Source organism: Photinus pyralis, unplaced genomic scaffold, assembly GCF_008802855.1.
Source record: "Photinus pyralis isolate 1611_PpyrPB1 unplaced genomic scaffold, Ppyr1.3 Ppyr1.4_LG8, whole genome shotgun sequence".
Taxonomy (NCBI): Eukaryota; Metazoa; Arthropoda; class Insecta; order Coleoptera; family Lampyridae; genus Photinus; species Photinus pyralis.
In genome coordinates this window covers 15,789,320-15,806,398 of record NW_022170819.1, presented here as the reverse complement: position 1 = coordinate 15,806,398, position 17,079 = coordinate 15,789,320, and the positions used below count along the sequence as shown (strand labels likewise).

The 17,079-nt window shown below is 34.0% G+C and overlaps 2 protein-coding genes across 9 annotated transcripts in view; one reads left to right on the top strand and one right to left on the bottom strand.

The window, feature by feature from the left end:
• The window catches only part of LOC116178661, a 53,804-nt gene extending 38,986 nt beyond the window's left edge, over nt 1-14,818 (bottom strand). For all 8 annotated transcript variants that reach the window (XR_004146882.1, XR_004146879.1, XR_004146884.1 and 5 more), the window contains exon 1: nt 14,715-14,818. Coding sequence is in view for 1 of the 8 variants with exons in the window: in XM_031498230.1 (XP_031354090.1) it covers nt 14,715-14,716 (2 nt within the window). In the remaining 7 variants the exon portion in view is untranslated. The remainder of the gene's footprint in view (nt 1-14,714) is intronic.
• LOC116178660 (major royal jelly protein 1-like) overlaps nt 1-17,079 on the top strand; it is a 45,427-nt gene that overhangs the window by 22,369 nt on the left and 5,979 nt on the right. The window lies entirely within an intron of this gene.

The following is a 17,079-nucleotide window of genomic DNA, read 5'->3' as shown; positions in this document are numbered from 1 at the left end:
ATATAAAATATATTATTGAAATTACTTTCCATTTAAGGAAATTTCTAATGTAATTATGATAAGGCAGTCCATCTTGAACTTCAGAACAGAAGAACCTGTAACCTGTGTGAAGATATTAATGTGTACCTAATACAACGTTGCAAATATGATAATGAATGGGCTATATAATTGTTTTTTTAAAACCGATATCGATGGCTCGTTCCATACACATTCTAGAATTTCTTAAAATATCTTAGAAATCGTAAAATCTTACGAATCATTTTAAAAGCATTCTTTGTGTGACAGAAATTTCATACATCTTTTTAAAACTCTTACTGAAAAAGAGGCTGGAACCTTTTTGGACATTGTAGGAACCTTACAAGTTGTTCGCACGCAATATCAGAGGGCATCTAATTTTTACCAAAAAAAATTGAAAAAAACACGTTGCTAAGTAATATTTTAACAAGAAGCATGAGCGACGAGGATTTTTGCACTTGCACGAATTTACATAAACAATAAAAAATAGGAGCCCCAAAATACAACGTACACCTGGGTATCAACAGAAAATTTAGAATGAGAATTCTTATCTAGGTCGTAATTTGCTCTTGATTAAACACACATAAGATTATTCCAGATGAAACACATTTATTACGTAAAAGCAATCAAATAACAATCGGCACTCAGGGTCAGAATACACATACCACACAACAAGCGATCGAATGAAACAAATAAAAAAAACTATTGCGTTCATGATTAACTAATTAGTAGGTGTCTCTGGATGTATTATTTAATTTATTCAAAAACTGATTTAAGCATTTTTTAGATTGCAGGTAATAGAAGGTCATGCACGCTTTAAATGTTGTGCAATTTTCACGTAACCAATTGTTTTAATTATTCGCAACATACTTGGTATATTAAAATATTAAATTAAAACATTAGTTTACGGAAACGTTGGTACTGCTGTTTTTCTTAATACGTAGAGGGAACTGAAATGAAATTAACTATTGAAAGATCTGGCCAGGAAAGTGGAGTCGACATTCATTGATTTTCGGGGCTAAGATGTCAAGAACCTAAATTTCTCTTCACTAATCGTCCTAAAAACAAACAATAACAGAATAGGTACATTGACATAAAAAAACTCCTCATACATGATTAAATCGTGCTAACATAATTCCAATTATTTCACAATCGCCACCAAACGTGATTTACAACGCTAAATGAACTCAAACCAAATCAATTAACATCCCAATACATGTCACTTGATAACAAAGCAATTAATCCAGAGGCGTAGCTCAAACGAATTCACTTTCAAAATTAAATATTTACATTGCTACATGCTACGTTCCATGATTTTAAGATATTTCTTGGAAAGTCAACTGAATTTTAGATTACTAACGATAATTATTCAAAGTGCATTATGAGGGGTGAGAAAAATCTAATAAATCTTCCGGATTTGCCGTTGCAACTCTATCTGCAGAAAATGAGTGCGCGCATTCCTTTACATTGGATAATGGAAAATTAAGCAAGATGGATTGATCAAGTTTATAACGCTGCACAGAATAAAGGCGCTTGTAAATGACAATAATCACCGTGAATTAAATAATACTGTTGCGAAAAGACAATCGTGCTGGTATTGCTTAGGACTTAAACATGGAACAAACAAAGCACGGCTAGATATAAGCCAGTGTACGAATATTAAATTGCGCCCTTTGTAAACATCAAGCTCCATTGTTCATTAAAATTTCAACTTCGTTATTTTTAATAACCGGGAACAACTTCATTAATTTTTGCCTATTATCTGAAAATCCGCATGCGTTTGTCAGAATCACGTTGGTAATATTCATAAGATCAAGTACACGGGCAAGGTCCTCATTTACCTGTTAATCCATCATCTAAGGGGTAGGGCATTGGTCAGAGCTGGGCAGAATACTTTCAAAAAGTATTTGAATGCTAAATAGTAAATACTTTACACAAATCACAGGTATTTGAATACTAAATTAATAAACAAAAAATTCTGTCCAACCGTTCACTTTCTTATCAATATAATATGTTAATTTAGAGGACTTCAAGTGCTAGTAGTGAAAAAAATAGTATATATACCACGGTAGAGAAGTCTATTATTGCCTTCGCACCTTACTTAATAATACTGTACTTCTCTACCTTGATGTATAATGTACTATTACGTCCAGCACAAGCAAATACTAGATACAGATACATTGAAAAGTATTCAAATACTTTAGAATGTATTCGAATACTTTCAAACGTATTCTAATACTATCAAAGGTATTCGAATACTATAAAAAGTATTCGAATACGTTGAAAAGTATTTCATTAACTTACTTTGAAAAGTATTCGAATACAGTAAAAAGTATTTGTTTACGGTAAAAAGTATTCAAATACTTGTCACTCAAATACATTAAAAATTTAAAATAGTATACTAGATAAAAGGCTTAATACTACTTAAAAATCAAGTTATACTTTGTATGGGGCTAGTTTTTTTTATATATCTATTGTTATATACAAATTTAAGGGGAGTAAAAACGTATTATTATTATTATATTATGATATAGGAGGCACCTACCAGGACCTTTCTTATACCAGTTATATCCTTAAGAATACGTGTACCAGTTTTCAAAGCGTCGTGCACATGATACGTACGCCTTTCTGAAATTAATCCTAGCGATTTTGGAACAGATCCTTTTTTGACCATCCGTTTGTCCGTGTGCATGATAACTTGTTTAGAAACCTGCGATCGCTTTCAAAATTGGTACACATGGTCTTAAGGCTCCTCTGTAGTCAATCCGCCATATTGGAAAAATAGCTAAACTTTCTTATGAAATGCTGCTTTTGTAGTTGAAGTCTAACAAATTCTCGATAGTGGATATTCTTTGCAATGATGAAAAGAACGGCGGTACTTAAAAAAAATTGAAATATCCGTCTTAGTTTTTTAGGAAAATCGACGAATAGAAAAATCGTTTTTCGTAAATAACAGCCGTTGTAATGGGAGTAGAAAAACCTACAGCACCAATTTGGAAATCCGACAGAATTTTTTACGGCGGTACTTAAAGATATTATTTCCATCTATTATGATAAGGCATATATTTTAAAAATTCGTTCCGCGATTTTCAGAAAAGAGCGCAACGTTAACATAAAGGTAGGCAACTCAAATTGCACTTAAAACCCCTAAGGCGATAACCCATTACTTGCAAGGGAAAACAAAAGAAACTACCTGACATTATCCTGGCACATTGATACCTCGTTCCTAATGACATGGATTAGATAAGCTACTATATAATTAGCTAATGTTTATTTTTATTTTTATAGAAATACTTTTTATTTCTAAAACATTTTTCAACTATCTAGATAAAAATGTGACTCCTTTTTGTTTTTTTAACATTTTGTACCACGAAACTGCTTATCTACGTGCATAAAAACATTTAAAAAATGTGGTAGGACAGGACAAACGCATGACCTCGACATAAGGAGAAAGCACAATACCGCAATTCCTATGTAACATCCTTACAAAATACTTCAGAAGTCTCAATTAGGCCCCCCTCTTTTTTACCCTTATCAAAATAGGGAGTTCGGGGAAGAGAGGGACTAGTATTATCCATACTCTAATGAAAGTTCTCAACAAAAGGAATCCGCATTTCTACCTCTTCGACGCCTCATCGTGATCGGTTAGAATTTTTATCTCTATAGCGAATTGACGGAAGAGGTACTCACAAAGGGCGATTGGGACGTGTGGAACAAATATATCCATTGGTAAGATCAACACGATAAGAGCGAATACAGTTTGTCGGAGGAGAGGCAGAATGAATCCTCTGGACGAGACATCTATTGGTGAAGTCCAAGCGAATATCTTGACAACAGAAGAGCCTTATAACCCAAGTATTTACTAAGCAATTTCGGTTTTAAAAAAATTCACTTTATCTGCACAAGAGTTGTGCACAATTTATAATTGTTTCAATATGATCTGATATCAACAAGGATGAATACTTGTTCGTCAAAAACATAGAGGATTGCCCAATTTCAATTTTCACTACTGAATTAAAGATTTAAAAAACCGAATTATGATACAGCACAAACGATGCCAATATCGATACTTACAGACCAAAAGGAGTAAATTCGATTGCTTGATGTCCATGTGATATGTCCTGCTTTTTGGTGTCGAATATGGTTCTACCCACAAAAATGGAAGATAGGTAGCAATGACAATATGTATAGACATGTTATTGTGTTAGTTACATTTTTACCAGCAGTTTTGTCTGTTCGGAAAAAACCTTCATGGGCCGTGCATAAATAAAACGAATACGCTAACTGTACAATTATTTTTTGAAAAGATAAGAACTTTTTTTAAATAAGTAAATAATAACCTAGTAATTATAAAAATGTCTAAATCAAAGTTGATAAGTAAAATTGATTAAAACAAATAAACGGAAATGTTAGCAAACATTGCGAATTTTTTCCACTAATTATCTTAGAATCAAGTAATTTACAGAAGATCTCATTATAGACAAATGGAGTAAAAGGAACAGGTATTTGTGTAGCTTCATTCAAATATTGACTACACCTTTTCAATAAACTTGTTTACATAATTAGTCCTTGATCATTATACCTGGTCTATTGTGTTTAACAATAAATGAAGAAAATATGCAAAACTGAAAAGGATAGAATTATACCGTCTTCGCACTCCACGAATATACGTAGAAATGTGTATTGTTGGTGGTCTAACCAATTGCAATAACATTGAAATGCAAATTGACTACAGAGGAGCCTTAAGGATATAAGAAAGGTCCCTATTATTTTTAAATTACGTAGACTATCGAGTCAAAAAGTTTTACTCCAGGATCGTTCGGTATTCAGTTGTATCGGATTTTTATATTTGATTTTGTGGCAATGGAAACTTTCCCTAAACATTTCTAAATTGTTTTCAAATATTTGAATAACTTAAAAGTACGAATTGTTTTGGATTCTACGCACCAAAATTAATAAGAAAAAGTGCTTTCCCGAGAAATTTTGGTGCAGTCGAGTTTTGGTAATAAAGGAAGGTTATACACTGCCTTTTTTTGAGGCCCGAAAAAAAATTGTCTCAGATCGACCCGGAAAACAAGTTTTTCTTATAGGATGTGGCCTGTGGAATCCATAATTTCAAACAGTTCCAAGATTGGGCTACTAGATCAAAAGTTACAGCCCTTTGAATTTTCTTTCGAAGTTGGTTTCTAGTCTATAACTTTTGATTGAGAAGTCTGATCGAAAAAGTACGAATAGTTTTGGATTCTACGCACCAAAATTAATAAGAAAAAGTGTTTTCCCGAGAAATTTTGGTGTAGTCGATTTTTGGTAAAAAAGGAAGGTTATACACTGCCTTTTTTTGAGGCCCAAAAAAAAATTGTCTCAGATCGACCCGGAAAAAAATTTTCTTATAGAATGTGGCCTGTAGAATCCATAATTTCAAACAGTACCAAGATTGGGCTACTAGTTCAAAAGTTACAGCCCTTTGAATTTTCTTTCGAAATTGGTTTCTAGTCTATAACTTTTGATTGAGAAGTCTGATCGAAAAAGTACGAATTGTTTTGGATTCTACGCACCAAAATTAATAAGAAAAAGTGTTTTCCCGAGAAATTTTGGAGTAGTCGATTTTTTGGTAAAAAAAGGAAGGTAAAGTATTTTAAATACTATGCGAAGTATTGGAACACTCCTCAAAGTATTCAAATACCTTGCGAAGTATTCGAATACTAAATATTTGTGAAAGTATTTGAGTTACAAATACAAATACTGCTTCCATAAAAGTATTTAATTACAAAGTATTTGAATACAAAGGATTTGAATACTAAAAAGTATTTACAAAATCGAATACTCTCCAGCTCTGGATGGTGATCAATGCAACCACCGCCAAGGTCTCGGCTCGTTCCAGCTACCATCACAGTTTGCAAAACTGCAAGATCATATTATTTTTAATAGCTACTGTGTTCTATTTTTTAAGATAATTGAATATAATTTGATAAAAGCATATAACTGTATACTGTAAGGAGCACTCGGTTGACTCCTTTCAGATTTAACTTTTATGTTAACCAAAAGTGGATCCCAAATATGTTCAAAATTCCAGCAGTGCACTATTTCAGATGTGAATTGACTATGTCAAGATCTTGCTCGTTGCATCCAAATTGTAGTGTATCAATTTTTCGCCGTTGACCATCTGTGAAATACCACTATTTCAGTATCTGTATGGCGTATATTATTTCATTATAATAATGGGGCACTTAATTGCAGTAAAATATTGCATTACATGAAAAAAAGCGGAAATAAATGCATATCATGACGGCAATGAAATGCGGATAAATATAGACATCAAACGCGTGAAATTCGTCATCATTACAGAGTGCATAATCTCAAAGGTATCATTAGCTCTTTTTATATGTTACGATTTGTTAGAGATATAATTGTCTGTCATGACATGCAATATTAATATCCTTCCTTTGCTTAATCTACGATCAGGAGTTTTATGGTAGCATTTCATAGAAATTTAAGCTTCGTTGTCGCCCCATGGAGCTAGTTGGATTGTTAATTAAATATGCGCAAACTGTAGAAAGAAATATTACAACACAGATAATAAGCACAATAAATAATAATACGGAGCAGATGTGGCGTGTTTTTAAGGATAGTATTACAGATGAAGCCGTGGAAGTATGTGGAGTATGCAAAACAACTAATACACGTAAACAAACACCTTGGTGAAACGAAGAAATAAAACAAGAGGTCCGAAAAAAGAAGGAGATAAGTGGCAAAGATAATTGGAAAACAGAAACGAAACAAATTACAGGATCATCAAAGAACAAAGAAAAGCGGTGAAGGAAAGTATAGCGGTAGCGAAACAGAGAACATGGCAAGAATTCGGTAGAAAGTAGAGAAACACAGTAAAGGAAACCAAAAATTGTTTTATAAGGTGTTAAAGAATCTCAGAAAAGGGAAAGCAACACACACTTCAATACAAGTGAAAGACGCTGACGGGGAAATTATCAAAAATGAGGAAAAAGTAATGGAAAGATGGAGAAATTATTTTAAAAGCTTACTAGAAAATACACAAGAAGCAAATATAATTCGAGAAAGAGATAGAAATCAAGAAGAAAAAATTGGAACAGAAGAAGATGCCATATCAATACAGGAAGTTGTAAAAGCGTGAAAAGAACTTAAAAATATTAAATCACCTGGGAATGATAAAATTACAGGAGAAATGTTGAAATATGTGGGGGCAGCAGGGCCAGAATTACTACAGGCAATCTACAATAAAGCGTGGGAGCAGGAAAACATACCAAGGGACTGGGAGATTGGCATCATTGTTCCGATACATCAAAAAGGAGATACGAAGAACTGTAAAAACTATAGAGGAATAACATTAATTAGTAGTGTAATGAAAGTCTACCCACAAATTATAAACAAAAAACTGAAATGGACAATAAAAGAAACTCTTACAGAAGCGCAATGTGGTTTTAGAAAAGGTAGGAGCGCACAAGATCATATCTTTGCAATTACGCAATTAATCGAAAAGAACGGGAATAATGGGAAGAAATATTTAGCCTCCATCGACTTTTGATTCAGTGCCTAGGGATAGGATATGGGATAGTCTAAATAAAAGGGAAGTAAACTCAAAACTGACCAGGGTTATAAAGAATATGTACAGCAATACATCGAATTATGTTATATGGAAGAATATGAAATCAAAAGCATTTACAACAACAAACGGAATAAGACAAGGAGGAGGACTCAGTCCTAAACTTTTTAATATATTTATGGATGACATAATAAGAACCTGTGATGCAAAGACCAAAAAAGCACTAGTAGGATATAGGCAAATGAGTAGGATACGAATATCGGAATGCGCTTTCGCAGATGACATAGCATAGTCATAATAGCAGACACTGAGACAGACTTACAACATAATTTATTGATATGGAAAATAACAACATGCGAATAAATAAAGCTAAAACAAAAGTGATGGCATTAACAAGGGAGTGCGTAAACATGAACATTAATCTATACGGCATTAAAATAGAACAAGTAAAACAACATAAATCCCTTGGTGTAGTAATAGACTCAACAGGAGATACGGACCCAGATATAAATACACGAATAGACAGTACAATAAAACTTTACGGTGCAATGAATAAGTGTTTTATAAGTAAAAAAGAAGTGTCGTGGAATACAAAAATGAGTGTGTTTAAAACTGTATATAGAGCAACATTGACATATGGGTGTGAAACATGAGTGTTAACAAAAAACCAAAAAAGTAAACTGCAGGCGATGGAAATGAAGTTCCTTAGACGTGTCAAAGGGGTTACAAGAATGGACGGAATCGGGAATGATCAAATACGAGAGGAAATAGGAATACAGGCTTTATTATGTAAAACGCATAGAAAATCGGCAACTGAGTTGATAGGGCCATCTGCAAAGAATGAACAGCGAGAAACAGGCAAAACAGGTGTGGGAAGCAAGAACCCAAAACAAGAGGATGAAAGGCAGGCCTAAAGAGACGTGGGACAAGGTAATAACAAACATTTTGGAATTAAGACGTAAGACGCGGAGTGAAGCTAAAAGACTATCACTAAACAAAAAGGAGTGGGCAGTTTTTGTTTATAAGTAAAAGACATTTTGTTTGATATTAAAAATTTCTTATTTGTGTGATTAGATTGGAGTAATTTGTTTGATTTAGTATATTTTAATGGAGTAATTTAAGTTGGAGTTTAATAATTCTAAGCTGTATGTTGCAATTGAAACTATTAAATAAATACCCGTTTCCCTGCATTAGACAAACTGAATCTAATGGAACTGGGCAAAGACAATAAATAAATTAAATTACCCAGAGTAATTATTAGACATGACTAGTAAAACTTATAAATATTTAAACAGAATATGGTATGAGTATAGGTACTCTAAAACAGTAAACATCGTACGCCACCGAATCTACACAACTTCCTTTAATGCATTGTACAGTGGAACATCCACCAATAACATATTAGTACTTAACAACTGCACTGATCCAGCTAACAATTTATCCAAAATGGGTTTTCAACATTGAAACCAGTCCACATGAGAACACTTGTGGCAAAATTATGTGGTCGACGAAATGGACTGCTTTTCCCATTAGTTAGCCATTTTTGGATACAGTTACCAGTACAGGTACTACTTACTTCAAAATATAGTTTCAATAGTGATCAAATGGATCCGGTCTGCGGCTGCTATTGGATTTAAACGTTGGAGATTTTGTTACATAAAAGCTCTTGTAATATTTCCAAACATATCAAACATTCTCATTCAGTCTACTTCTACTGTAACTTCACAACTTCGTTTCCACCAGCAGTTTACAACATTCCGTAACCGGTTTGATAAGTTTCATATTTCTGCATGTGTAGTATACATAAACAGTGTGAATCTGTAGAAATGTTCAAGAATTACAGTTCCAAATGAACAAAACGAATGTTAGGAAATTGAGTTTTTAAATAAAATCAGTAATTTTTACACCTAAGCACTTGTAATAAGATCAAACAAACATTTTCAATTAACATAAATTTAAAGCTTGTTTTTTTAAATATTTTTTGAAGTTTTAAGTGTCATTAAGTACACTCCAGAAATCTATTTCACAATGGGAAAAGAAAACCTACGTAAGCATTTTTAGAAACTTAGATGACTTTCATAAAACGTTCACCAATAGTCGAGATAGTAACACACATTTTAAGGATTGTTTAAATTGGATAATAGATAAAAGTCACAACACAGTCATTTCAGATAGTAGATAAAAAAGATAATAGATTTTTATTGAGTGCGAATTAATTAAAAATCATCTCTCGAACATTATTGTTTACACGATAAATAACAATATACTTACGACCTTGGCATCAACAAATTTAAGGTGATCTATGGCAAAAACCATTTTCTCAAAATTTGGTTTCAAAAAGTCACAACCTCCTCAAATTGTACGTTGATTTGTACTTTTGATTAAAAAAATGTTGGACAGTATGTAATTTTGGCTCCTGTGGGCGTCTCAAATTGTTTTTCGTTTTTGATACCTAAAAAATACCAAAATTTAAACTCTGCTTATTCATTGTTAAATTAGAAAATAGGTTTTGAATATTATTTATGAAAACTTAACCACACCAGTACCTTATGTCCATTTTCTAATGCCATCTTATCGGCAGCATACCGTTTTGAAGGTTTATAAGATGATATTGTTCTCATCAATGCCAGTATGTTTACCTGCGTCCCTCGGGTTTATTTTTTCTTACGCGTTTTGTACTGTTGTCTTACCATAACTTACATATTGTTCCATTTTCAAATACTCACGTTTCATCCAAAAAGACACATCTGCGTCCAGTCTCAGATTGCATATTTTTTACTGTTGATAATGCAATATTGGGTAACTCCATTAAACCTCCTTTTGGATTATTTTTTTGATACCGCGAACCAATATTGGTAACAACTTTTCCTACGGAGTTTTTGGACCCATTAAATTCGTCTATTTCTTTTAGAACTTGCAAAGGGGATTGAAACGTAAAAGATGTTGTTCTAAAAATACATACGTAAACTGCTTATAATATTTACACAAATATTAATTTAATATAATATAATCTTTGCACACTTGACATAAGCACCTATCTACATTCAACCATTCAACGTGTTGTTTAACTTACTGTGTTGGATCGTGTCGTAGATCCGAATTCCGAATCGCTGCTTGTGTGAAACCATTAACGTCGCTAACGGGTTTCCTACATTGCCTGGTTTTTGTACGACACTTAGAGGTTTGCGCGATTTAGAAATTTGTGAAATAGAAGTTACTGTTCGCATCCACAACTCTGCCTAAAATGAAACTTGTTACGTATACAAATTCTTATATTACTAAAGTAATCACTCACCTCTCTTACTGATGCGACTGGTAAAAGTAGACCACCATTATCTCTTTCTCGTTTAAAATAACGAATAAGATTAGAAATAAGTTGCTTTTTTCTTAGCAAGCCCCAAGGAAAGCCAAAAAAAAACTACTGGTCATATATTTTTTAATCTTTTATTTTATTTCTGTACACAGATACCTTAGAACATGTTTGGTTATTATTTAATAAGATGATCTACAACTTTACATCACGATTCATCTATTGTGAGGGCCTTTTCGTTTCAAAAATTTCAAGCTTTTTTAAAAATCAAAATTCACTTAAGGGCTGTCATTTTTAATTGCAGTTCAAACACTGTTGTATACTTACAGTATTTTGAGTTGTCTATATTTATATTTCGTATATCGTAAAGGAACCAATAAAACCATTAACCGTAGGGGATAGAACCACGTTCCAGATGGGACTGAAACCCGCCCGGTCAACCCCTGGCTACGGACCTCAACTGACTCCACTTTGGCAAATTTTCGTTATCGAGAAATTTTAAATGTAAAAAAGAGTACTGAATTTCATTGTTATTATGCATGGAAATTCATCAACTAGCCAGTTAACCTTATAGTTTCATGAAATCACTCCAGTCAGCATTGTAAATTAGATCTCTGCAGTTGCTAACTTTCCTGAGCAAATATAATTCCCTTCGGGACTATTCAGAATTTGCATATTTCGAATTTTCATTTAAAGTTGAGGAGAGGGATGAAAATGTTTCAATTTTCCTAAAAGCAGAACAAAAAAACCAAAAGACGCGCTAAAAAGATAATTCCGCAATGAAACACATTTAAAATTATTTCATTAATTATTAAACTAAGGAACAAGAGGAAATGGTAGGGAGTAGAGAAGAGGAGTGAAGAAATATGAAGGAGATTCTCCAATAGGATATAACGTAGAACAGCTAAATGAAGGGAAAGGGAGAGATAATAGATAGAAGATAATGATGAAAGAAACACAAGGAGAGATAGAGAAGGAGTGCAAAAGAAAATGTAAAGAAAAAATGGAGAAGCAGAAAAACAAATCAGGGAAATAAAAACAGAGAAGAACTTTTAGAAGGTGATACACAGAGGAAAAGGAAAAAACATAATCAGTGGGAGAGAAATACAAATAGAGGACTGGAATCAGTACTTTATTAAGGTTCTGCACGGAAATCAGGACAAAGAAGTGATAGGAAGACAGGAGGTGGAAGGAGACGAGAATTCAAGTGCTTGAGCAGCAACTAAAAAGGCCGAAGAAAGGGAAATCGGCAGGGAAGGATGAAGTTAGAAATGCGGCTTGGATTTTCGCTACAGCTAGTATCAAGGAGACGCTGAGGCAACTAATAAACGAGATATGAAAAGGAGAGGGACTATTATGATAAACATCCTTATCTTGGACACACTGCATAAGAGCGGTATTAAAAAAAATTAAGTTGATGATGGTTTCGCAAAGACCCTAATTTGACCATTGTCTATGGTTTCAGAGTTCCCCATGATAAGACATCCTTATCCGTATATTACGTTACTATAAGGAGGCGAGGGTGAAGGGAGGGCGCGGAGATGAAGGTAATATCACTTTGTACCTAGGCTGTTCACCGTAATAGACATAATTACACCCCACTTACGTACAGTATCTTGGAATAACATTTATTTCAATAACGTGAAATTTTTGTCTGGAAAAAAATACACTAATCCATAAGATATATTTTTCATGGCCAATTTTTGCGCCCCCCGGTGGCGGCCGCCCATCTCGCAACTGCCTAGATACGGCTCTGATTGGGGAGACTAAAGAAAAAAAATATTATGAAAAAATGGATACGGATGGGCCAAGATCGTAAGTATAGAAATAGAAAAAACTATGGAGGATGAAGAACGGGGACAAAGATATAAAAGTGCAGCAACAGAGAGAAAAATCGAGAGATCACGAGGAAACAGTAAGTACAAGGAGCTGATAAAGGAGTGGTTACCGAAATACCTAAGTGAGGGAAGAAAAAAAATCAACATTAGCGAGATTTAGATGCGGAAACGAGGAGAGAGGAAAGGAGAAGTGGAGAGAAGAAGAAGAAAGGAAATGCAGAATTTGTGGAGAGAAAAAGGAAGATATTGAGCACATGCTATGGGAATGTAAAAAAGTAAAAAGAACAAGGGAAAGCAAGAGAAATACTTGAAAAGGGGAGGAAGGAGAAAAACAATGTATGAAAATGTTTTTAGATAAAAGGGATGAAACACATAAACGATAGCTTTTTGTAGTTGATTTAGTGTAAAAAGTGTTCGCCAAATCGCAATAAATATTGTTTAATTTATTGAATTAATATAAAAACAGTATTGCTGAAGAAGAAGCAAACTTATTTTTACGTTGAGAAATATAACTATGGATGATTCACATATAATCAAGCAACTCTTCCATGTATTTTGGAGGCCTCCGAATACATAAATTGACTGATTTGGCTTTACCTTGTTACCTTGCGTCAACACATTCATCAACTGCCCTGGTATCGGACATTTTAAAAACGGCTCGTTTGACCGAAGCTTGGCATCAATGGCATCTTTACAAATTCACTCTGTTCTGGAACCATCTGGGAGGTTGAGAGATGATAAGAGGGCAGACGGGGTATTACTTCGATCCCTTGGCAAAGAGGGCGCTCTCTTGCGTGGTATGTAACTGTGGCAGATACGTTTGCTCGTAGTTATTTGAATTCTACCAGAAAAACTAGCCACTGAATATCTGTGGCAACATCTTTCTATAGAAGTTCAACGGGGTAATGCGACTGGGATATTGGGAATCATGCCACGTTCTAAGGACTTTAGTTCTATTTTCTGATTTTATGTTTATAGTTTCCTTAATTTTAGAGTTGTTCTGATGAATAATGTTACTGTTAATATCGGAAATAACTCATTTTTACTAATATAAAAAGTGTTTATTATTCATGCCCCAACCGTTAAGTTTTTTGGGGTGTACTACACCGACTCACACACTCGTATCTATGACTGTAGCACATGTTACACATGCCTCAAAAGGCACCGCATTGCTAAATTAAACATTCTATTAAACAAAACTCATTATTTCATTAATATAGTACTCATACTCAAACCTATACACACAACTTCGAGCCTTTTTGTGGAGGTAGCAATTGTTATACAGCGATACATTTTTATATAAAACTGCAACTTGGATGATAAAGGTAAATACACATTATCCTTACAGCATTGGTGACTTTGTTTGAAATTTTACAATACACCTCGTAAACAAGCGATTAGGTAACAAATTTACCGTATCACAATAATGATTATCTTCACGCAAGTTCTAAACATATCATACAAATCGATTGGGTAGCGCCTACCTACCCTGTAGTCCAGATTTGGTTACCTCAGATTTGCACATATTTGAATAATACTGAAGAGTGAAGACGATTAAAAAAGGGCGAAAACCTAAACCATAGTCAGTGTGAAGAAAATTATTACAACTACAGAGCGTGCACTCCATTGTTTCTATATCAAGGAAGGCCGTGGAACTTGGGGAGTATCATTTGGAACGGCACGTTGGCAATAATCTGTTTATTGTATGATTTCATTTTCGTATAATAAATAGTATTTCTGTACCGCTAGACAAGGTATGGTTACTAAATCTCTGGGCACAGACAAGTAACTAAAAAAATGATCCCATGAGACTTTAGAATGGGAAAAAGTAGTCAAGTTGGACAGGCTTACAGATATTACGATTAAACAAGCTTTCAATACTTAAACATCCCATGTTCCCAAGTTCAAAATTTCCCTTTTTTCGTGACGACACTCACAAATTACAAGGAAAATGATAATAATTAAAACTACTTACATTTCTGTTGTTGGAAGAGGAACTAGCTGCTCACAATGCACAAATTAAAATGAAAGACCTGACCTGATCGGGACGCAAGTGTATATCACTCCTTCCATACGATGGTCGAGTTGAATGAATGTTATCAGTTCATGCATATTGTAGATAATAAATTCGTCAAACGAAATATTGGAATTTCCGTACCTGGTCCGATACAAATAAATTGTTTTTGTGATATCATCTTTATAATTTCTTAAATCTAATAACGATTTTTTAAAAACAAATGCACAGCAAGAGATTATTGGGCTTAGGTACCTACTATTCTTACTAAACTATAAAGGGCAAAGTAAGTAAGAAACACTTTTCCCCTGCTCACTGCTGAAATGTAAAATTTGAGATTGTGATATAATACAGGGTGTCTACTGTCTATGTCTAACAAAACGAATAAGGATGGGTTTCTGACAATTTGTACATTAGAATAGCTCAATTTGTCTGTTTCGGTTTCAACCCTGTTCATTTTGTAACAAAAGATGTAACCATACTGTTCTAATTTCTAATTCAATTTTTGCAATGCACTAAATTTTGGACTAAAGTTTGTGTATCTGTTAGCGACAAAGCCAGTTAGGTCGCTAATCTTAGGTTTGCCTAGGTCCTAGGTAATTCTCCAGGCACAGTTTGAGGGTATTCGTATTACGAACTTCGCCTGATCTCGAAATCATTTTATGCAGGTATTTAAAATTAGAAATACAGCATGTAGCATGAAACTGCCACATTTTAACCACTTTTCCCACTATTTACAGGGTGTTCTACCGGGGGGCACAAAATTGGCCATGAAAAATATTTGCTATGGATTAGTGTATTTTTCACGTTATTGAAATAAATGTTATTCCAAATTGTTAAAAGTTACTGTACGTAAGTGGCGTGTAATTATGTTTACAGTCTAGTTGGCTAGGTACAAAGTCTCATCCCCGCCCCCTCCCTTACCTCCTTATAATAACGTAGTACACACTGTGTTCAAGATAAGGATGTCTAATGTCTATCATAGAGATTTCTGAAACCATAGATGATACGACGAAAGTCAAATTAGGGTCTTTGCGGAACCATCATCAACTTAATTAGTCAAATTATAGAAAAGATGGTAAATTAGAATTAGAAGGAGTTAACTTAAAATTAGAATACTTTAATAGTCTGCTTACTTACCTACTGAATAAGCATTTACCTCTCAAATCCAAAGTTTTTAAGAATACTCCTTCACCGTGGCTGTCCGAGAACACAAAGTTGCTAATTAAATTAAGGGATAATGCCCTGCGGAAAAGTAGGCAAACTGGAAAACCGCAACACTGGGATTATTACAAATCTCTGAGGAATTTTACTAATCTTACTATTAATTAAGAATGATAAAAAAGCTTATTTTAATTTCCGTGCACGACAATGTACTTCATGGCTTAATTTATGCAGCAGCGGAATCATATCTAAAAAAGTCGTCGACATATAGTACCTTTGCACCTTCAAATACCTGATGATATTAATACGTTCTTCATCAAGTCTGTACCTAATCTAAACGGTAATATTGATCGAGTTCTATAATAGTGGAAAGCTTAATGCTAACATTCCGGAGTTTAAGTTTCAAACTGTCACACCTGATCAAATATTTGACATTATTCTAAACCTGAAATCTAACGCTTGTGGTGTAGATAATTTTAATGTAAAATTCATCAAATTGTGTTGTCCTTTCTTAATCCCATTCATCACTCATCTTGTAAATACAGCCATTTTGGAGTGTGAGTTTCGTCCTTGTGGAAAAAAGCAATCGTTAAACCGATACCAAAAATATTAAAACCAGGAAGTTATTCGGACCTTAGGCCGATCAGTACCTATACTGCCAATGTTATCTAAAGTTTTGGAAAGATGCCTAGAGTTGCAAATAAGGAACTTCGTCACACAATTCAATCTACTACCGGAAATGCAATCCGGATTCAGACCAAATCATAGTTGCTCTACAGCCTTGGCGCATGTGATGGATGATATACTTTGTGCAATTGATGGCGGGAAGATTACGGTGTTGGTTCTATTAGACTACAGTAAAGCATTTGACACTATTGACCATAATATACTGTTAGCAGTGTTACGGCACCTTGGCTTTGGTAACTGTGCACTTAACCTCATGAAAAGTTTTCTAGAGGGTAGATCTCAATTAGTTTATAGTTTAAATCATACATTTTCTAATGTATTGACTGTTAAGTCCGGCGTACCTCAAGGTTCTATATTAGGACCATTGCTTATACGTTGTACACAAGTCAGTTGCACAAAGTTCTAAAGACTTGCAGTTATCATCTATATGCGGACGACACACAGTTATATTACTCCTTCTTTAAACATGAATTAC